Source organism: Neodiprion pinetum, chromosome 2, assembly GCF_021155775.2.
Source record: "Neodiprion pinetum isolate iyNeoPine1 chromosome 2, iyNeoPine1.2, whole genome shotgun sequence".
Classification (NCBI taxonomy): domain Eukaryota; kingdom Metazoa; phylum Arthropoda; class Insecta; order Hymenoptera; family Diprionidae; genus Neodiprion; species Neodiprion pinetum.
The window spans coordinates 11,052,699-11,075,585 of NC_060233.1; the positions used below are offsets into that span (position 1 = coordinate 11,052,699).

At 36.7% G+C, this 22,887-nt stretch overlaps 1 protein-coding gene across 4 annotated transcripts in view; it reads right to left on the reverse strand.

Moving 5' to 3' along the window:
* GABA-B-R2 (gamma-aminobutyric acid type B receptor subunit 2) overlaps positions 1-22,887 on the reverse strand; it is a 187,492-nt gene that overhangs the window by 12,636 nt on the left and 151,969 nt on the right. For 2 of the 4 annotated variants that reach the window (XM_046609721.2, XM_046609720.2), the window contains exons 4-14: positions 20,664-20,839; positions 19,733-19,910; positions 14,671-14,904; positions 10,801-10,861; positions 8,024-8,258; positions 7,323-7,563; positions 7,123-7,245; positions 6,341-6,451; positions 5,256-5,480; positions 4,218-4,400; positions 2,487-2,586 (exon numbers count right to left, since the gene is read on the reverse strand). In XM_046609721.2, the coding sequence (XP_046465677.1) occupies positions 2,487-2,586; positions 4,218-4,400; positions 5,256-5,480; positions 6,341-6,451; positions 7,123-7,245; positions 7,323-7,563; positions 8,024-8,258; positions 10,801-10,861; positions 14,671-14,904; positions 19,733-19,910; positions 20,664-20,839 (1,867 nt within the window). Of the gene's footprint in view, positions 1-1,970; positions 2,010-2,486; positions 2,587-4,217; positions 4,401-5,255; positions 5,481-6,340; positions 6,452-7,122; positions 7,246-7,322; positions 7,564-8,023; positions 8,274-10,800; positions 10,862-14,670; positions 14,905-19,732; positions 19,911-20,663; positions 20,840-22,887 lie in introns of all 4 variants that reach the window. The other 2 variants (XM_046609717.2, XM_046609718.2) reach the window with 2 other exon arrangements.

Consider the following 22,887-nt stretch of genomic DNA (forward strand, 5'->3'; position numbering starts at 1 on the left):
TTTTTCAAACAATCGAAATTTCTTGGTGTTAGGTTAGAAACCAAATCATTATTCAGAAATTTTTTAAATTTTCTTGAAGATCAACAATATTTAAAGAACTCATTGATATTCAAATTGTAAATTCTGTTTCCTAGTTCGAGTAAATTTAATTTGTACGATTTTCCCAAAAAACAAAAAAAAAAAAAGCATAAAAATTATTCTACCCAGAGAAACGTAGATTATAAGATAATTATGTACAAAAATCACGTCAACTTTGCGAAATAATTTTCCTTTCTTTTCGCTCACAAGTGATTTTTTTGTGAAACAATAATTAATTTATCAAATAATCCCATGAAGCAAAAACATGTTTTGAAATAACCAATTGAACAATTTATCTTTGATTGTACTTTCAATTTGTGATATTCTTTTTCGTGGCTTTCAATTTTGTCCACCCCGAGTTTAAAAACACAGCTGAGTGCGTCAACCAGATCTGTAAATGATGACAATTTGATGGTTAATATCATTTCTGTAATATTTCGATTATTTCAATGTCTTTTTTGAACTCCATTATAATGAATTTATTCGTCGATAAATTGTTTTATCCAAGTGTGACAATACTGGAATATCCTATTATTATTGAAAATTCGGTGGTATTATAAGAGTTGACATTAAAAAGTGCGTAAATTTTAAGTTGGCTATAATTTATCTTTACCGGCAAAGCGGCAACTTCTTTGCTGAATTACATTACCCTCCGTAAAACAGTTTTAAACTGAAATGCAATTACCATTTATCCGCGGTTTATCAACAGACGGGATATTAAACACGAGTTAAGATTATGAAGTGAAATTTTTAAGTTTTGGGTAAGATAAACGATTCAAAATTTATTTTACACTGTTTCCGATAAAATTAAAAATACTTCGTAGAGAATATCTGATTCCGTGATGATTCGTGGAAAATTTATTTGAAAACAGAATTCATTTTATTTCAGAGATTATTGAATAATTTTGTCTCTTTGGTTTTTTTTTTTTTTTTAATTCTGATAAATGGAATCTGCAAATTCAATAACGAATGAATTTTTTTTGCCTTCCGAGGCCAGGTAAACGTTACTACACCTTGAAAATGTTTTCGGATTTTTAAAAACATCAGTATCTTGTCGACAAATCTATCCGAATATTTTTCATAAAATAATTTTGCAAAGTTTCAAATTTTCACTGTTTTCACGTAATTTAAAGACTCATAGATTTTATGGAGATATAAAAAAAAAAAAATGTTCTATGCATTGGCGCGGAATTTCTTAAAATGATTTTCAAAAAAGCGGCAAATTATTTTTCACAGTCTTACAACTTTTTTCCAAAAGTCTGTTATATTTTCCTAACATCGAATCTCTGAAATACTTCTATTGTCTATGAGCCGTGTCAATTGACTTTCGAAAATAATTTCAATCATTAATTTGAATTTCTTCATTAAAAACCTAAAAACACCTGCAAAGACGTTCTTTAAAGTATTTATATCAAGACTGTATATATATATATGTATATGTCATCAGGATAAAATCAGAGATAACCAGAGTGTGTTTAAACTGTAAGAAATATTTTTTCAGTATGGCAAAAATTGATCCCCCGATAACAACACTAGATGTTTTACGTGATTAGATTTATAAACACACAATCTAAGCTTGTTGTTTTCAGCAATAGCCACTAATCGTAGTAAAAGCAACAAAATAAAAACAAAAATGCAAAAAACCTTTCAACAATCGACACATGAAGCGTTTTCAACGCTATGTTACAAAGGACATTATAATTTCCTTACCAGGAGCTACTTGAGGACTTTACACTAAATTTACCAAGCATTGAAAAACGTATTTTTAAAGGTAGGCGCAAGTAGGTATATTTCTGCAACTAAAGCACTTACTTGTGCCATGCAAAACGTGATTGGAATATTTTTGGGAGGGGATTTTTTGCCAACGTACTGTTCGAGTTGGGTTAACTAACCTTTGTAATCATTTGCTCCATGCCCCTGCACAGTGAGCTCTAACATATATACAAGTATAAGAGTTTGAACAGAGAATTCTCGTTCCTACATTACGAATTTTACATATTTCGTAATCCGAATCGGTCTCGTATTACAAGGTATAACAGATGCTGTAAATACCGCACAGTAATCTTGTTACATAAGTTTTTCGTTAAGTAGAAATGTTCAATTCAGCACTCGTTTCATACTTTCAAAAACGCCTGCGAGTTTTCTCGAGTTTTATTCTTTCAAAGCCTTGACATTTATTCTAGAAAATTGTTAGAACCATTACGCGATATTTCATATCGCTAATTCTCTGTTCATTAATCGACTGTGAAGATATTTGCACATATTATTTTATTTAAGCGTCTTGATATGAAATTATGAATCTTCGAGTGGAAATGAACCTTCCTCGTCACGTGGCAGCAGCTTTGATTTATTATAATTGGCAGAATGATCTCGCGAATGAACGAACGAATGAATGAAAAACGACTTACCTTCTTTTTTAATAATCGACTCTGGCCTTGGGACTGTCAACCTGTCCATTACTTCCTGGGTATCGGGAACGCCGTTATTACCCAATCGTCGAACGAACATCTGTGACGATTTGAGAAATGTCAGGAAATTATTTGCCGACGCATTTGAAGAGTGTTCTTTTTTAATAAGGAGGCTGGAGGGTCGAAAATCAATAACTTTTTATGAATTTTATTACGCGATAGTCGTACGTTGAGTATTTATCAAACTATTGTGTTTTTATGTTACGAAAATCTCATTGAAAACGATAAAATATAAAATACCGTGATTGTAAACACGAGCTTTGATATCGATGCTTTCTTTTAAATTCATTCAAAGTACTTATAAATTTATTAAACGCGTTCGATTTTATTCTCAAAACTTTTATTTCTTACAAATTCGCTAAAAACAATTTTCAGTTGTAATCGTTTCGACATCGATTAAAATTTAATTTTCCAACAATGGATCGATTGGAAGTATTAAAAACATTACTGGGAAGAAAGAAAATTTATTTTAATGACTTTGTACAAAATAGTCTTCTCGAGCTAATCTACTAGATTTTCAAAAATTTTTAAACAATTTGAAATTAAGCCATGATATCTATTGAACTTTTTTTTATGATACCAGTGTTTGTTATTTTTGTTTACTTAAAGAGATTTTTGTAGCTTACAGATACGTTAATTTGATAAATACTCAAATTGAGATTATCTTGGAATAAAATCAATAAAACGTCACGATTTTCAGCCAAACATCACACCGTTAATTGATTCATTAGAAACACCTTTCAAACTAATGATTTTTTAGAAAAGAACTTCAGACGAAAGTTGCCCAGTTTTGAGAAGAAAAAATGACAGCTGTACCAATACAATTGTGATCGAATCATTTGCGAGAAATTGGCGCCGTGGAAATATAGTTAAGCATAAACCGATTTTTCACAAATCCAGGCTTTTCTGAATTTGCTTGACCGATGATTATCGGCTGAGTTATAGTGTTTCAAAGTTCGAAGAAAACAGTGCATCGCGATTTTGATATTTTTTATACAGCGTTGTAGTGGAAAAGATTTTTATTTAAAAATCTGAGGATAACGAACTTGTCGGTGAAATTTTCATATAGATCGCATTTGCCTTTTCAGGAAAATTTTCTGAATACCAAAAACATCAGGACGGCCAAGTATAAAGTCCGGTTTTCGTCGAACTTGGGATCAAAATTTCAAAATACTTGAATTTGTTTTGTTAACGGCTATAATAGAAATTGATGATGGGTATGTCAGGTTGCCTACTACTGAGGGGAACAAATATCGGTAAAACAGATCTTCCGAGTCATTATCACTTTAGTCAAGTCAATTCGTATAATCACTTCAACTTCGATTCCGAACGCGATCACTGAACACTTCAGCATAGGTTATAAACAATGAAACACATGCTTGGCTAAATTCACACAACTTGGCAACACGGGCAGTTCCAGCTGACTCGCGAGGGATTTAAATGTGATACTTATCGATAATTCAGTAAGATGTATTACCGATATTTTTTCTCCCCAGTGATAGGCAACCCAACATACCGCGACGTTTACTCGGAAACAATTTACACCTATACTTGAATTCATGGCAAGGTTTTGAAGTGATGATAAATGAAAAAAATCCATGTATCCAATGAGCAAGCTGCAAAAGTACAAAAGTACCGAAACAATAAACGAATCTTGAATGTGAGCCTCACCTGCAATTCTGATTCCTTATCCAGCAGCTGTTTCCTGAATTTTTGATTCGTCGATTTGGCTTCTTTTAACCTTTCCTCGAGCTCAGTCACCGACGAGTCCCTTCTAGTTTTCGAAGTCGGTCTCAACGTTGGCCTAAATTTCTTGTCACTAGACCCTTGCGGATTTCTGCGCAACTCTATCAGCTGTAATTGGATAATTTACCCTATTTTCATACAGTAATGAGGATCGCTAGCACATCAGACGGAATTAGCTGCGGGAAACCTCAAAGTGGTTCAATACTGTGGGTCACGTGAGCCGCGTGGGACTTTCCTCGTATTTCAGTCTCGAGGTGAAACAGACTGAGACAGCTACCAATTTGAAACTCTCCGATAGATTTATTTTCAATCCTAGCAGATGTTCAGAATTTTGTAAAAATTTTTCAATTCTTACGCAGAAATTTGATTACGATAGATTTATGTGAAAACCTAAATAATTCTGAAAATTTTTGAAAAGTTTCCACAATTCTAGTTTACGGTTACATACTTGAAAATGTTTTTTTCCAGATAGATTATAACTTTTTCAGCCGCATTCAAAAAGAAAAACTGTTTCAATTTGAATGAAAACGCGATATCGTCAAAAAAAAAATACGCGCAAGCATCAAAACTCGGATGATTTTCAATGCGAGATGCAAAATGAAGTTCTGAAAAATATGTGGCCTTCTAGAAACTGGTCAGATTCTCACCTCTGACTTCACTTGGTCAGAAAAAATCTAAGCTTACAATATTATCAACGAAAAATAAAGTTTCGACAGACTATGAATTCGTTCTGCGAAATATTCGTAAGAAACTGCAAATAGTTTTTCACTGGTACTTTACACCTGCAACTTGCATTTTTACTCTAACCTCAAAAATATGGATTGTGTAAATTTATGACAGTTGGTCGCCCTGGCAGACAGTTGCTCTCGGATTGTAGCGCATGCGCGTTGAATTTCAACAGACGACGGAGCGTGCAGTCGTTAGGAATTCACTCTGTATATCCCCTTAACAGATTAAAATTACCTTCGGCACGAAGACGAGGCAGAGAGTCGTCGTGCTGCAGAAGATGATGAAAACGGCGAGGATTATGAACATGGCGTCCTGCTTGTCGGCAAGGACGAAACTTATCGCCGCTCCGGTAACGCACATTATAACAACGTTGTAAACACTCATACCAACGTATTTACTGTCGTTTAACGCCGGGATGCTGACGTGCCGAGTTTCCCAGGCAAGGAAAGCCCCGAATATCTGTGCAACGAAACCGTCTAATGAAGAATAAATTTTGCACATTTAGATTCAGGGGCGGAAAGTGGTTGCTAGAATATCCTTGACCTTGTTCACCGAATCCTTGCGTGATTCCAGATACTTTATCGCTACTACCCAGAGCGCAAAATAATTCATTTATTATTGAGGTCATTTACGGTGCGCGGATATTATATTTACAAATGTCAAGTGACCAATGCAACACGGTTGATTAATCACCGAGGTTCAAGGGTCATGGAAATTTTTGCATTTTTTTTTTTTTTTGCGCGATCAGGATCACGTTAGAATTCAAAAACGGATAAGGCTAAAGCGTTCAAAAGTTTTATTTCAACTATTTTGATTCTTTTCATTATTTCAAAAAAGAAAATTTCCGTGGCGCGCTAATCTGATACCTTGCAAAATTAATGGAATTCAAAAAATCACTCATACAATTCGACTGTATTTTTGAACACAATATTTACCTATGAGTGTTTTTAGTAAAATGACATTAAATGATACATGCCGAGTTACCGATTAACATTTCATGTCAACGCTTGTTTCAAAATTATTTCCGGTACGCTGACCCCGTGAGATTGCATTTCTTTCGAACGAATAGGTAAATAGATACACGGATGAAAAATGCTTGAAAAAAAAAAAAAAAAATTTGATTAATATTGTGCCCCAATCTTTCTATTAGTGAATAATTTGATCGCTAAATTTGAGTTATTACACAAATTGATCTCGTCTTTTAGGGAACATGGAGTTGAGAATCCAAAATCACAGGTCCAAAAATCAGAAAGCATACGATGAAAATAATTTGAAAGAAATTCGGATTCAATATCGTTGTTGAGGCAAGTTTGTATTACCAGAAGAAGACCTTTGTAGACGTATATACTGCAGAGGTAGATCGTCATTCTGTTGCTTTGACAGTACTCGTTTTCGGGAATGATGATGATGTCCTCACTGGAAGGATGAGGCTGAAAATTTCGTAATTTTTTCACGATAATATCAGTAAGAGAATTTATTTGAATGCAGGTTGTTCCATTTTAAGCAAGTCGTACTAGATTACTCTTCAAAGTAACGGTTTCATCGGGCCATATTTCAATGGAAAGCTTAGGGGACTCAAAATGGTAAGATTATGTTTTTATGAAATTGATCGTGGTCGAGATATTGACGTGAGAGAAATTTTTTCAAATGGAATCCGAGTGTTTTTAAAATAAGTCTTGCCGCTGTGCGGACATCAAGGAAAATTAAGGAAACTTCGGATGTTGTATTGTTTTTTTTTTTCTTTCAAGTTCTGTTTTCTAGGAAATTTAAAGCGCTGTGACTCTGAAAAAAATGAGCATAATTAGAGAATTCGAAATCGCCTGAACGTGTCACATCGATAGCTACAAGTTTTATTTATTGGAATAAAACAAAAATGGATTCCAATTCAAAGAATCACGTTCGTGGTCATTTTTTTTAATATAGCTTAATTCACAAGCAATAAGAAGTTGCCAGTTTGTCACCTCGTCAAAATCTCACGACTTCTAACCGACACATTTTTTTTATAATATCAGTTCAGGAAATATTCTAATGACTCGCTTGAAATCAGAAACCCAGAGAACATGTTAGGCGATAATTGGATTCTGAATATTGCCAAACTCACGTATGGCTCCATTTGTTTAGTTTCTCTGTAAAAGGGATCGGCTATTTGCCACGTCGTCATGATTGCCAAGTCGAGAATGAGTAAAACGCCAACGACGATGAAGAGTTGATAGTCCTTGATCACCTGCACAAGATTGAAATCGAAGACTGTATATTTAGCCTGAGGAGTTCAGCCGCCTTGTTCACCTCCCCTCGCCTCACCTTTTTGTTCAATTTCACATCCGTGAATATCGAATGCACTCGCCACGTCTTTGAGAACATCGAGCCAAAGGCGAGTGAAAATCCAGCCATCAAAAGCCACGCCCTCGTTGTACAAATAATCGGAAATGCCGTCACTGATGACAACTGAGAGTCCAAACCGAGAAATATCACGCTGCTGTACGTCAGCATGCATCCAATGATTATCAGATTATTCAGATGCGGCGAAGACATTTTTATGTACCTGAAACGCGGGAGCATATCTTTCAATCCCACGAAAAAACGGACCTCAAAGACGATCGATTTTCCTACCCAATATGGCGTCGCGCCAAAGAATCAGCTGATATGTTTAGCAACGGTTTAACCAAAATCGTGGGAGTATAAAGAGACGGAAAGCATCGTGCAAGTGATTACAGTTTTCTCGTGTAACATTGAGTCAACTAATAGCGAAATACAGGTTAAGGAATGACTTTTGTAACTAAATACGGACAGTAGCGCAGTCAATTTCCTGCCGCCAGATGGCATCTTTCGATATTTCATATCCCAATAATACGATGAAAGTCAATTAATGCGATGGGAAAACTATTTTTTGTTAAGAATTTGTTGCGCTCGCGACAAAGAGAAATTTTTTGAATTTTACCAGCTTTACATCACTGCGCGAATCTTTCTTCGCAACATGAAGGGTGAAACGCAAGGTATCGTACCTTTGATTTCTGTATCTGATATTAATGGCAAGGAAAATGGCGGCCATGACAATTCCGACGCTGGCAGCTGCCGCCAAGACGGCGTAAATAGTTGTGTTCACCATCGAGTGCTCGATAATATGCAGTGTTCTGTCCTTCGGCGGTGACTTGCCTCGCCACTCCAATGGCTGGCCCCTCGTGAGATCCAGTTCACCTGTGACCCCGTTATATTCGCCAACCTTGACCTCGCTACCACCTGGAACGACGCCGCCTTATTCAACATTCGTATGCGTGTTCGCAGCTGTTAACTTATGCTAATACCATCCACATACATACCATCCACCGGGTTCTATGCCACAGTCATTGACTGAGGTTAATTGTACAAAACGACCATTAAAATTTGAAACGGACTTCGTTTCTACACGATACTTTCTTTCCACCAGACTCTTTTTAGTACGCTACAAATAAAATTGCAATATTCTTTTGACGAAATGGTATTGCAGAAAGCAAATCCATTCCAAATATTACAGTTTTTTCAATATGGTCTAATTGTTTCCAATGTCCAATACGACTATTCGACCGATTTGCGATGTGCCGAAATAGTTTTTCTTCTTTTCAATGTTTGTTATAGTTTACCACTTTGCTTGATTCTATCATTAACTTAATTTGCTGAGATAGAGTGTTATTTTTCACTTCAGGGGAAGCAGCGCGAAATTGGCGAGCTTAAAAAAATGGTTCATCTCTTGTACAACTCATTTTGCTCTACAGTCCCGTTTTGTCAAAGTATCCCGTTCTGTCTCAGAGTCCCCTTGTTTCATAGAGGATTATTTAACCCCAGACTTTCGTTTTGCACCGGAGTTTCATTTCGTTTCAGGATCCCCTTTTTCCCTCAAATCCCAATTACTCAACGCTTTTGGGATTCCATTTTTTCTAAGGGTTTGTATTACCCCAATGTGCCATTTTCCATTAGTTCCCCGTATTACTCTGGGATCCTATTTTGCTCCAGGGTTGCAGTTTTGACAAAGGTCCCATTACTCCACTGTGCCCCGTTTTGTCCCAGGATCCTGTTCTTTCCTAGCTACGGCTGCCCGTGTGAAAATTCCATTTTGCTCCAGGGTCTCGGTTCACCCAGGGTCCCATTTTTTCCAACGATTCTATCTTAACCACAAGATTTCATTTCGTTCCTTAGTCACATTTTTGCTCGGGCTTCCATTTTGTTCTTAGGGTCTTCTTTTTGCCACGACGCTATTTTCCCCAAGGGTCCCATTATGCCCCGGAATCCCGATTGATCACGAGGTCCCCTTTTTTCCCCAGGGTCCCGTTTTCCCCCCATTTCCTCGGCGCGTCGAGCCTTTCTTCAAAATTGAAAATAGCTCTGTTGGGCATCTTGCCGCGCACACTGCGTCGACTCATCAAATTTCCAACCCAAGGCCATTGAGAATACGAACAACTGGCCGGTGTAACACCGTTTCCAACCGCTAATTTAAGACCTTTAATTTCAAGTTCAAAGAAGTAGATCATGATTGCGTTGCACCGAGTACCGTTTGCGTACCGCCAACATCTGGTAGAAGGGTTTATTTTATTGGCCGGCAGTTGTTCCCGGTGTTGGATTAAGCTTTACACCAGGTTGCGAGGAGACGGTAACCGACGTTTACTGTTGAGCAAGTGGAACGGAGGCGAATGGAATTGAGTTACACGGGCTCGCGGTCGTCCTGATTATAAGCGTAGATTTTACTCCGGGGAAACTTTTTAATCTCTACCTACCGGCTTCTCTCCTTCCCCTTGGAGACGAGCCTTAATTACCGTTTGGAAAATTGAAAGAACTGATTCCCACCCATTCCCCGCCTCAAGGTTGTAGGTATAAGGTACCGTGGTACTGTTATTACGTGCAAGGGGAACAGTTTGGCGTTTTGCCCTTCGTACATACATAAGCTTCGGAACGGAAGTTATATTTCACGCGCACCTGTGTGTATATACATATTATATACGTGTAAGCACTCTTTTCGATCAATACTCACGCCGCGAAAAAACGACAGGGGTATAAGAAAATATTACCGACCGTCCCATCCCGATTTATAAGAATCGATTGATTGGAAGCTTAGCTACAAGTATAGATTTCACCACGTTTCACGTCATGTATGTGAAATGTTTCACGGTCATTCCCATGATGAAAATAGTCCAAGGGTCTGAATTCGCTCGGGCACCTTTTCCATCGAATCGCATCCATCTGATCCTGATTCAAAGTTTCCAGTGATATTTTACCACAAAATATAAGTGGTAGGACTGAGTTAGCGGGAAAATTTCTCTCGAAAATATCCTTTTCTAAACTATGTTTTCGGAAATTGTTTTCGTCGTACCGATCAATATCGGTCTAAGGTCACCGCGTGTGTGATACTGCAGTCTGTCTTGAACAAGGGGATCGAATTAGCTGCTTCAAGGGAACTGTGCCAGACGTTGTCGGAATAAAAAGCGAAAGGTTCTTCATGAGTTTTGTAGGTTTCCAACCTTCGGAGATTTGTTAAAAAAAAAAAGAAGATGAATGAATAATTCCACCCAAAAACGTGATTCTGTTAGAACTCCCGATGAAACATTCCAAAAGTTACGAATGTCAAATTAGTATAATACTTACGCGTAGAATATACTTTGAAATACTCATCCGAGAAGATTGTAGCAATTTTATCTAGTATGATACTTTTCGAATTAACTTGTACCAGATTTTAGTTCAACGATTCTCCGGAATTAAAATCCTTGCCAGCCGTTAACGTTCGCTTATGATTTTAAATAGAAAAAATGCTTACTTTGAAACTGTTTCATCAGGATGTACGCCTTTCTCTCATTTCCGTAGAATCTCACGGGACCCTGAAACAAATAACGATGAAATTTTACGGGAGTATAATACACGCAGTGAAAATTACCAGTAACGTAGATAGCAGATATAATTTTGTTGTCATGTACAAGAAATTATGCGATCAGATGAGAAACTGGTTAATGCGTAATTGAGCTTCACGTAGCATTGATAAACGCCGACTTCCTTTCTCGCGATAAAAGCCATAGGAATTCAAACCTTCGTCGTTCTTAGATTTATGGCAATAAATGTCGGCGCAGTAATTGTTCAACCGTAATTGTGGTGGGTCGATATTAGATAAACGAACGCGAACAATTTTAATTAAACCACATAAATTTTGACATTTGTTCAACAAAGACTCCTTTCTAAGGAAACTAACTTTAATTTATTACACTTCGGAGAATTGTTGATAAAAAACTGTGTCATGTGTCACGCATCTGTCTCTTATCTTACAGAAGACCATTTTTCATTCTTCGTTAAGATTTTTGGATTTCGCTCTATAAAAAATAAAGAAAATGTTTAGCCAAAAATGAGAGTGGAACGTTTTTCTTTTACAAGAGAGGTTGGGGCTGATTTACTTCGGAAACGTAACTAAAAAATACAATTGAAAAAAAAAAAAAATCGTTGGTTTTGTAATAACACGATGACAGTTTATTTCAAGAATCGATTGTTTGTTATTTGTTACTAATTCATTTGATTAATTGAAATGGAAAATCAAAAGTACTCATTTTGAAAAAATAATTACATATACGTTCTTTTATCTTCTACTCAAAAACAGAGAAAATATGTGGTTCAACGTGTTACACAATTTTTGATCATTTTCTTTTTTTTTTTTTTTCTTTTCTTTCTTTTGCGAAAAGGAAAGTGAATCACATTGAAATTCACGTCGAGTGGCCTTTGAATCGAAGCTGTGAAAATATTCGTCCTGCAACCGAACTTTTCCTCGTGTGTATCTCAACGGAATCGCCTTCGGCAGTCAGATTTGCCTTTTACCTCTGCCGATCCTTTGTGGCTACAGTGGCACCATGGAACTCGGCGCTCGCAGGGATATTTGATGTGCATTCGATAAACTACTTACTGCAGATACCCGCGATTCAAATCAACCGCAAAACCGTCTCCATGCAGCCGTAGAGCAACCCGAGCGAAAAATTCACCTCACTTCAGAGTTGTTGCGACGTTTCGATAACCTTTCAGACTTTGATATTCGAGTTAGATTTCCTTCACAAGGTACGCAAATCTTATCATACTTCACCGCGAGAGGCGAGGAAAATGTTTTCTCAACTCCGTTCCGTCGGGTTTTATTCAAACACCGTTTTAATTATCGTCTTAACCAATTTTTTTGCCGAATCAAATGATTTTTCTTTCAACGAACGAGAGCAGAAGAATTAACAACACTTTTCTATCGTCGTATTTGATCGCCATGTTTCGCGAATAGTCAAGAAATTAATTTTCTTCGAAAATTAATGTAACATATTGTTTGACAAGGTTTTTTTAAAGACTTACGCGAATGAAAATGGCGGCATAAAAATCTAGAAAAGTTGAAAAATTGATTTTACGAATCAATCGTCATTTTGTTGGCATTGAAAATATTTCATTCAAGATCTTTGGATTTGTTTTCGTCAAAGTAGACAAATAATATACTCGATCGATATTACACAAATTAATAATACGCAAAAGTTAGTTTATCATTTATTCATACTCATTTGACCGCAATTTTCTAAACTATAAATTACGTACGTGATGGTAGAGAAACTTGAAAGTTATAAGGAAAATATTTCCGCTGCGAAAAAAAGTGCCAGCTGTTATAGAGAACGTTCTCTATAAATTCAGACCTTAACTTATACTTTCAAGGGTTTTTGAACACGCGAGGGGAGATCAGAGATATTTTTAACGGAAAGCGCTATCATATTCACCTTAAATTGAAAAATACGCGATCGTTAGAGTTGAAAACTGTCAACCCCAAATTGCCACAAAAGAGATGTACGATAAAACTTAGAAATGATTAAAGTTTTTTTTTTTCCCACTTCAGTTTACTCCAACAAATCATCAAGTCAATTGACGAATTTCTCCGCTTACAATCAAGTAAAATTTATTTTCAGGGATTATCATCTAAATGATTCAAGTTACATAATCAAATTAACTTGTCAAATTTTCCCTGACCGAAGTATATATTTAATATTCATATTTATATAAATCTAAAATCAGTTAAACAAACTTCAGTTTCGCATTTAATTCACTTTCATTCGAAAATTTAAATACGAAACTGAAGTTTGTTGAATTGTTATTTACAATAAACGTTTGAGAAAATAGGTAAGTTTTTTTTTTTTTTTTTGAAATTTGAAGTATCATTCTGTTTTCTACACAAGCAAACTTTATTTAATAAAATTGTTTTTTCTTTTATCAGTTACGTGGGAGAAATCAAAATCTGACGTCTAGAACCCGGACTGAAAATTCTTGTTCACCGGTGTAATGAATTATAAAAATTAATCTTTCTACGCTGCGACATATTTTGGTATCAATCGAAAAACGATACGAGACCAATGGCGTGTTCATTCTTCGGCAACCCTTTCGCTTCGAGAAAATGTGATGTCTGAGAAACGGAGGGTAAGAGAGCGAGAGAGAAAGAGAGTGTCAGAGAGATGCGGGGGTAGAAAATGGGGCGGAATTTATTCCCCTCATAGCCAGCCCCGCATGCTTCAGAGATGCTAAAACTTCCTAGACTATTTTGTCTCTACTCGGTAACTCTTGCAAAGCATAAGAATCCGAATTTAGAGGGAAGCGAATTCAGAACGAAACGTGCCTCGGATCTTCTCGGCTACCCTCGTGGACGTCAAAATTCTCTCCCAGCGATCCTCGAAGGATCAATTCCCTAGACTTGATTCCTTCGGGGCTTTGGTGCCTTCTTTTACCCCGGTCGGCGAGTCTACGTCCCGACCTACTTATGTTGTCACAGTCAAGATATTCCTTGGCTGACTTTGATATGTACATATATTAGGGTGTTTCAAAAAAAGACGAATTTTTTTTTTTTTTTTCTTACGGTGTCCAAAAATTGATAGTATACCTGAAAACAAAAATTTTTGCGCCAATATGAGCTCTTAATGTCAATAGTAAGGTTTGCCTCTATCCATTTCTTTATTTTCCATTTAAATAACACGGGAAATTATTTTTTTTCATCTTTGAATTCTTATTAGTTTGGAACGGTTCATCGTAACAACAATCTGAAAAAAAGGATTTGTAGGAAATTTCACGCTCTACAAAAAACGTCTGAAGATTAAAGTTCCTCAGATCAACCGTTTCAAAGATATCAGCGATCAAAAATAACGCTAATCAAAAATTTTTAAAATTTTCCAATAAAACTACAAAAAAATATGATATGCCATATTTATATTATTTTTTATGTAAAATTACTTTAATTCTGTTAACCTGCGACTGTAAACTTTTTTTTTTTTTTGGCTAATTAATTCAATACTTAACTCACAGAAAGCACAAATACATAAATATAAAGGTTAAAAATATCACATAAATGATGTTTGTGATATTCCTGGTTATTCGGATTTGCGGTTTTTTAGTGAAGATTATTCGAGGCCAAATCCTGAGGCCGAGAAGAGTGGAGAAGAATATCAATATACGCGCTTCGCTTAAATCGATGGTCGAGCGGTGTCCCAAAAATGTAAGACGAAGTCAAAGACCGATTTTCACGGATGAGGTTGAAGTTGTTGAAACGCTTTTGCCAGTTCGAGAATTCGGTCAATCGTTTTGGAGTCGTATGAAATCCCGAAAGCAAAGGATTCGAGAGGAGGAGAATTGGGCTTTCCGCACTCACCGTGACGCCTTCAAAGCTGGTGTTCTTCAGGGCGTCAAGAAACAGCATCTCCCAGAGCTGATCGCGGTACTTGAAGTCTGCGACTGTCTGATTGCGCCGAAAGTGTCGTATCCGTCGTGCCACGTGCTGTATGGCCAAGGCCACGGCCCATATCCCATCGTAGGTGTAGCCGTGGAACCTCGAGTACTCCGCACCTCGGCGCAAGTCGTATTCCACTCTGTATTCGTCCGGTGTCTGGAAGAATGGACGAAAAATGGAGAGTGAATTCTTTGGACACTGATAAGTGAGGCTCGTTATGGGGGAATTGTTTGGCCGTTCGTCAAGTTTTCAAGTTCGTTCCTTTCGGAAGGTCCATGACCAATTGCTTGTCACTATTCGTGATTTCATGCAACTCAAGTCATTTTTCCAGGTGTCATTTTGTCGACCGGAGAAGAAACTTTATGGTAAATGGATCTCAAATGTTTACATGATCAAAAAGTATACTGGAGTTTACATTGTTATGACTGGTAAATGGTCTGGCCGTTCGTCAAGTTTTCAAGTTCGTTCATTTCGGAAGGTCCATGACCAATTGTTTGTCACTATTCGTGATTTCATGCAACTCAAGTCATTTTTCCGGGTGTCATTTTGTCGACCGGAGAAGAAACTTTATGGTAAATGGATTCCAAATGTTTACATCATCAAAAAGTTTACTGGAGTTCACATTGTTATGATTGGTAAATGGTTTGGCCGTTCGTCAAGTTTTCAAGATCGTTAATGTCGGAAGGTCCATGACCAATTGCTTGTCACTATTCGTGATTTCATGAAATTCAAGTCATTGTTCCGGGTGTCACTTCGTCGACTGAAAGAGAAACTTGATGGTAAATGGATTTCAAATGATTAAATGATCGTAAAGTATACTGAAATCACGTTTGTAGCCTCTCATGCGCCTTGACCATGACGAAGTTCAGAAGCCATATAAAATAAACACTCATTACCAATTACTTGTATGGTAGTACTGACCATGTGGGATGATCAAAATTTGAATCTTACCAAACCAATAGGACCAAATTTCATTTCAATTGGTCGCAAATACACTTTTCAGTTACTGTTGGATAGAAATAAAATATTTACTTCCAGCAAATAATTTGTCGTTGAGGCGACGAAGAATTTGTTGGGATAAAAATTGAATTCAAAATTCAAGGAACAAAAACTGCTTCTCAACGATTCTTACAAGCACTAGAGGCTTTCATATTATATCCTTTTTTTCATATTTTCTTATTCAAGCCATCAGTGATCATAATTCCGCAATGATCAGGCATTATAACCAATATTGTATGAGAACAGACGATCTTGATCCAATTATTTATTCTCTCTTCTGCGACTTTCTGCTGATGGGAAATAAGAAACCGAATGTCACGTAAAATCTGATGAATAATTAGAGATATCGATGACGGTGAGACGGGGAGACGGACCGAATCGTCTGTGATAAGTTTGACGCGTCCTTTGGGGTTAATAAAGTCGAAGATTAGCGGCGAATGAGGGAATTAAATAACCTGCTCCGAGTCTCTGCAGCTCAACCGAAATATCATTCATCGACTTTGCGATTGTTTCTTATCACAGTGCGATCGCTGTTACAGAATTTAAAAACTCTGCGAAATATTCCACAGAGATTTCGTCGAACGCTTTAAACGTAATATCCGAAAAAAAAAACGTTGACCAAAAATTTTTACTTCTCGACTAAAACTCTGGAAATATGTGAACTATTCGGAAATATTTTTTTCCAAAGGTTAATTTGATGAAATTCTGCGAATCAAGGCGAATTTCACGGATGACATAACTTTGACTCGGGATCGATAGAAGACGATTCCGAAATCTTCGGGGGTATAAGCTCAGGTGTCGATCGAATGGCTTTCCCGTGAGTTTCTGACAAGGGTTTCTACCTTATGGACCATTGTGCAGCGGAAGTGAACTCGGAGTACGGTGAGCCCTGAGTTAAGCGAAATCCGATGGGCGGCGTCAGTCTAATTAACTTTCACCCTGTAGTTTGACAAAATCAGTAGGTATCCAGCGGCCTTAAACCCCTGAGATTTCGTAGGTTAAAAACAACGATCAAAGGGCGTCAGGTTAATTTGTAAATACGAATAAAGTTTGTAACTTTCTTCTATTGAAATGATTTTAATTTTTTATCGGCCCATTTTTTTTTTTTTGATAGTATCGTTAGAGTCGAAAACTAAAATCCTTAGTGTAACAATAAGAAAGTACTTTTAAAAAAATAAAAGTACACAAAAACTCTCGTACGTGCAATTGAGGGAAAAATTCCGAAAGGAATACAATGGAAAATAAATTTTAGCGTATAGACACGGAATTCACCGAAGTGTTTTCATAAAAATTGTAAACAATAAATTTTGTGAAAAGTAATTTTTTTTTATTTTTCACATTAAAGGATATTTTTACTGTTTCAATCGAGTCTGAGATTATCTAAATATTTTTTCTTTGCATAAAATAGATTCCAAGACCGGGCCTGAGATAAATTTTTATTAATGCTTACTGATCTGATGTGGTGATCGGAATTTGTAAGCAACTGTAAATGTGCGCCAATCAGCGGTAATTAATATTGAACCATTTTTATCGCAAAATTTGTTTAGAATGAGAATCTCAAATAAATACACAGTGTTTTTCTTATTTCAATAAACGCTATTAAAAATTAACAAAGAAATCGAATGCTGTAAGAGTCAGAGTTTGATCGAATTAGGATGGAATGCCCCATACATAAGTGTCGGAGTAACGAACGAAACACTCGAACGTTCTTAAAAACGGCAAGTTGCTTGTCAAAAATCAAATTCAGGTCAAATATTGTCCCGAATTTCGGCTGCTTCGTTTTCGAACCCGGGAATTTGAGGTTAGATCGGAAAAATCGATGTCTAGAACTCCGATTGCCTCGTCGTATCGTTAGCATGAGATTACACGAATAGCTTTCCCTCTTTCTTTCTCTCTTTGTGACTTTCCTTGTTCAGCATCCGTGAGGAGGTGAGTTTGAGGAGAAATCGAAGGGCGAATTCTTTGGTATCACGTGGGAATTGCGGCTGCTCAGGGAAAGGTCGGTGGGTCAAATCGTCAATTGTTTCTCGATCTCTTTCCTTCAATTAATCGGATCGACACGAGAAATTCAAGATGGCGAGGTCAAGCCTCCAATTGTTTCACGGTTATCGACTTCGCGTTTTCGGGCCGAAACTTATCGCTTATTTACTCCGAGGAATAACCGTAATGATCTAACAATTGGGGTTTGCTTCGGTCTGATACCGACACAATTTTTATCCTCAAGTTTAGGACAGTCACGAAATGGATTTCGATAAAAACAAAATGTACATTTCAATACGTCACAGTTCTTGAGTTTGTTCTCAAGATGGAAAAATTTCAAACCAGGCCATCGATGTAATGAAAATGATGAAAAAAAGAGTGAGATAGGATTTTTTAGATATGAGAATTGCTTTCGATTCCGGATATTCGGAAATAAAAATGTTTCTAGAAAAAAACAATTGATTGGATAAATTATCGAAAGCTTATCAACTTTATTGGAAAATTGAGGACAATTTTTTTGTGATAAAGAGGTTAGGATATCCAGATCTGCAGGTTTTGCAACGCTGTAAAAAACTAGAGGATGAAAATGTTACTATTCAGGTATTTAATCTTGAAAGTGATAATTCGGTTCACCGACATATATTTTACAATTCGACCATTATTAATTACCAACAGAGATCTATTTTTATACGTTTCTATATCCCGATTAACTAACTTAAAAATCTCATTACTTTATGCATTATTTTAAATTTTAACAGTATTGATAAATCCTGAATTCGCTGAATTCCGGTTCCGAATTTGCTATTATATATTGTTATAATTTCGTTTTTGAAGAAAAATTTTTCTCCTTTCAAACGTAGAATGTTACCAACAGCTGGCAGTGATGTATTATCTTTCCGATAGTAGGGGAAAATCTTACGCACGGTGAAACGCACATGCATATAATATTTTACATAACACAACCGATGTATAAAACGGAGAGACACAGAGGGCGATGATTTATTCCAATCGTTCTGAACTATTATTTACACAATGAATGGAGCGTGTCAAAATCGGATTGAAATACTATTGCTTGTATGCGTCATGAAAAATTTCGAACATTGGGAATCGCTTTACGTTTGAAAAAATTGAATTTTTAAACATAATACGGTTTTTTCTTTTTTTTTTTTTTTTGTCAATTTACGTCTTTTCAACTTACTGTAAAATAGGGAATTGATTGATAAGTTTTAAGACTTTTTCGAATTCCGAGATAGATTCAGAGGATTTTCTGATGGATATTAATCCTCCGTAGAATTTCCTCACCTCAGGCAGCCTGATTGTAATTTGCATTTTTTATCTCAATCCACAGTAATCATGAATCTCAATATCATTTCGGTTGGATAAGTATTTCTGATTACTCGCTAACATATATCTGTAAGATTCTCAAAACTCTGACAGAGTCTTATAAACCGAACCAATTACGTCTCGTATTTGTACTCCGCTCCGTATACTTTCCGAACAAGTCGAACACTTTTACGATCAGATATTTAGAGGAGATATTATTATTAAAAAAAACTTTTACCTATCATCGCAGACTTTGAAAATTTTCTTATTCAAAGTGAAAACTTTACAGAGCATTGTTATTTGGACTTTAACGGTTGTCGTTGTTCTTTTGAATACTTCGTCTGACGGAATACAATTTTTCGACCAACCATATCGAAAGTGATCAATAAAACCTTTTCGAAACTTTTACAAATTTGTTCACAATGTAATTTCACATCGGTTTGTAAATTTTTTTGAAAATTTTTCAACAAATTGAAATAATCTTAGAATTTTCTACAGAGATATAAAATAGAATTTTTTGGCATGTGAAATGTTTCTTGTGTTTGAAATCATTACTTGTGTTTATGAGAAGATTTTTTAAAACAGATACAAAAATTTCTGCGATTCTTTTTCACAAAGGAAAATTATCCTGCAAACGATATATATATATATATATATATATATATATGTATATGATACTCACAATGCCGGATACGGTGATTTGCTGTTCCGTCGAGAGAGGAAGCAGATCGGTCAAAATGGCGGCGTGTAGAGCTTCCGCAAGCTCGGATGGCGCGCATCCGCCGCCCGGCCTGAGCCACCACTCTTCGGCATAGGTGCCCATTATGACCCATTGATATTTCCTGCCGTACATCCCGAACCTGCGTTTCGCATGAGGCAAAAACAAAGTCGTAAGATATATTAGACGTTGGGACGGCCCGCCATTTTTCTTTTAGCACCCCCGTTCGCAAACTTTTTTCCCCCCTTGTAAAACGCGACTTTATATTGAGCTCGGATACGGATACGCGGATGGGTAATTCTCTGTCACCCATATTTTACCTTTCGAGGAAAAATTACCCATTTAATGAAATTTCGAGAATCTTGGATTTTTTAACACGATGAATTCCCGCCTTTCGAATATTTCACACGATCCGTTTGTGCGCTTCGATGTAAGATGCAGACGTGTACGATAAAAAGCTTCAGTCGTTTTTGGAAGAATTCCTTTTCTTTTTAAACCATGTATACACACATGTAGGTATTCCGATTTTTAAGTGCATATTTTATTATCGTCAGAATCGAAGTTTCTTGCTTGAGAGTAAATTTAAATTTTTTAACGGTGGAATGAAAGCTCTTATTATTGTGGAAAATCGGACTTGAAAGCTATTTGAAATATTCAAAGAACGCCGACGAAAAAGGCATTTCATCGAGTAGTATTCAAGCTATCGAAGCGAGATATTTTTTTTTCTTGCAATACCATAAAAACTCTCTGAAGATTTCACCGAAAAATTCCCGGAGGTATGTGAAAATTTTCGTGAATCAGGAACTTTTCAGACAAATTTTTACCACCGGATATTCAAGGGTGAATTAATGATGAAATGATCAAGTCTAACCAAATATGTTGAAATTAAACCCACTTGTGAGCTTCGCAGAATATCCTTCTCGCCCAGACCTCGTCAAAGTTTCCCAAAATAATGCGCACGTCTTTTTCCTTGAGTTTTGCAAGAGCCGAGGAAACCTCAGTAGCAAAACTCTGCGTCTCCACAACCTCCATTCTATTAGCGTCGAGATCAGCGACCAGCCTGTTGTGAGCCTGGAATGAAAAAAAGAATTGGCATCAGTTTTCGGAAAATAATTAATTCCAAAAACATTCAGAAATTTCTACGGGTATAATCGGAACGTGCATTTTTTTTTTTGAGGTTTCTGAAAAACTTCCAACAAGTTCTAATAAGTTGAAAGAAATTTAATAAAAAAATATCTCAGTTTCGATGCGGAAAATTAATCGAGGCAGATTTGTACTCGAAAAATAACGATGTTCCTTGAAAACTTCTGTTAAAAAACTTTTCATAATTCTAGTTTCACTAGTTTTATGGCAGTAAAATAAATTTGATCGTTTTCTAATATCGTTGAATTTCCATCGAAAATCTGATGAATTTTTCAGAAGAGAATGAAGTCCCAAAACATTACGAGTTCTCTTCGAAAACTTTTTAGAGTTTCTTAAAATCGCCTAGAAATTATCGGAATAAATAAATTTTCATTACAAATAATAAAAAGTTTTGTCAAGGCGAAGAAAAAAAAATTCAAGGCCATGCGGAGTGGTCTGCTTCAGAAAAATCGAGAATAACGTTTTTTCGGAAAAGATTGGAAACGTTCGTCTTCAAGTCAGATTTCTTCAGAGCGATACGAAGAGGAATAGGATGTTCGATCACGATTAAAACAGGCATATTGCATTCGATTTTCGAATCCATTCGGAGAGTATCAAGTGCGAGGATTCAATTTAATCACGGTCTCGTTTCCCGCGCAAATATGCATAGCTGATCGGCACCGTCATGTATACGAGGCAATCTCTCGTCTCGAGTGAGATGACATCGTCTCGTCGACAAAAGAGGTTCGAGTGCCGTGGCACACTCGAAGAGTGAAGGATCGAAATGGATAAATATTGATGGCTTTCAAGGCGCTACTTTGAATTCTGCACACCGCGAGTACAAATATTCTCCGGAGTCTTACCAGTTTTCGCCGAAAACTTGGACGGTCGATGAAAGAAGAATAACGTTAAATCTCAAGCAGTGAAATACAGGCTGCTTGAGAACTTGCTTTCAAACTTTGCGCGCCAACACGCCACTTATCTACTGCCGGTAGATGGCGCGCCGAACGCATATCGGTAAATTCGATGTGCGACTCTGCCCGGCTAAATCTCCGTATCTTTAATTACGTGACAGTACTTCCGGTAACGCGGGGTTAAAATTCGGGGGATACTGGAAAAGAAACGACGACGCGGTTGGATGTTTTCGAAATGCAGAAAGCGTTTTTATCAACTGACGGTAAAAATTTATTGAGGTTTTACAAGATTTCTTACCTTTATGTTTATTTAACAATACAAATACAGGTTTTTTTTCCGCTGTAATTACGTGACAATAATTTCGGTAACGCGAGGCCGGAATTCGGGGGATGCTGGAAAAGAAACGACGAGGTGGTTGGAAATTTTATAAACGCCGAGATCAGCATAGAGATAAACGTAGAATTCGGATGCCAATTGTATAAGCGGTGGTGGACGTTAAATTTGATGTCTTCAACCCCTCGCTGATATTGCAAGTTGGCCTACTTTTCCCAGAGCCTCGTTTATCCCCCAAACCCGTGCGGAATATATCCTTTCATTTAGAGACGGTTTACCGCGGTGCCCGCGACTCGCGTGTCTCACGAAAAACAAACATCTTATCGCATCCTCCTCATCCCAGGAAAACATTGCACGGATTGTTTTCCGCAAATTGTCTCCGCGTGTGTGAAAACATCCGTACAATGTGCCCTGAAAAAGCAAAGATCCGTTGTTATAAAAGATCCGGGCGTGTTTTCGTCGCAAATTCTTCCTGCTGACTGGCAGCTCAGAATAACAAGGATCCGATTCTTTGGGCAATTTTCAGGATGAAATTGTACTTTAAGAGCTTGAATTCGTGAATCGTTTCGACTCATGAAGTCAGGATTAGAGATAAAACCGCTAGATAAAACTCTAACTTATTTTAACGAAATAGATATAAACAAACCCGAATAACAGAAGCTAAGGTATCAGTAATTTCAGTAAAGTTTCATAATTAAAACGATTAAAATAATTGAACTCTAAATTGTTTGATCCGATCCTGAAGTGTT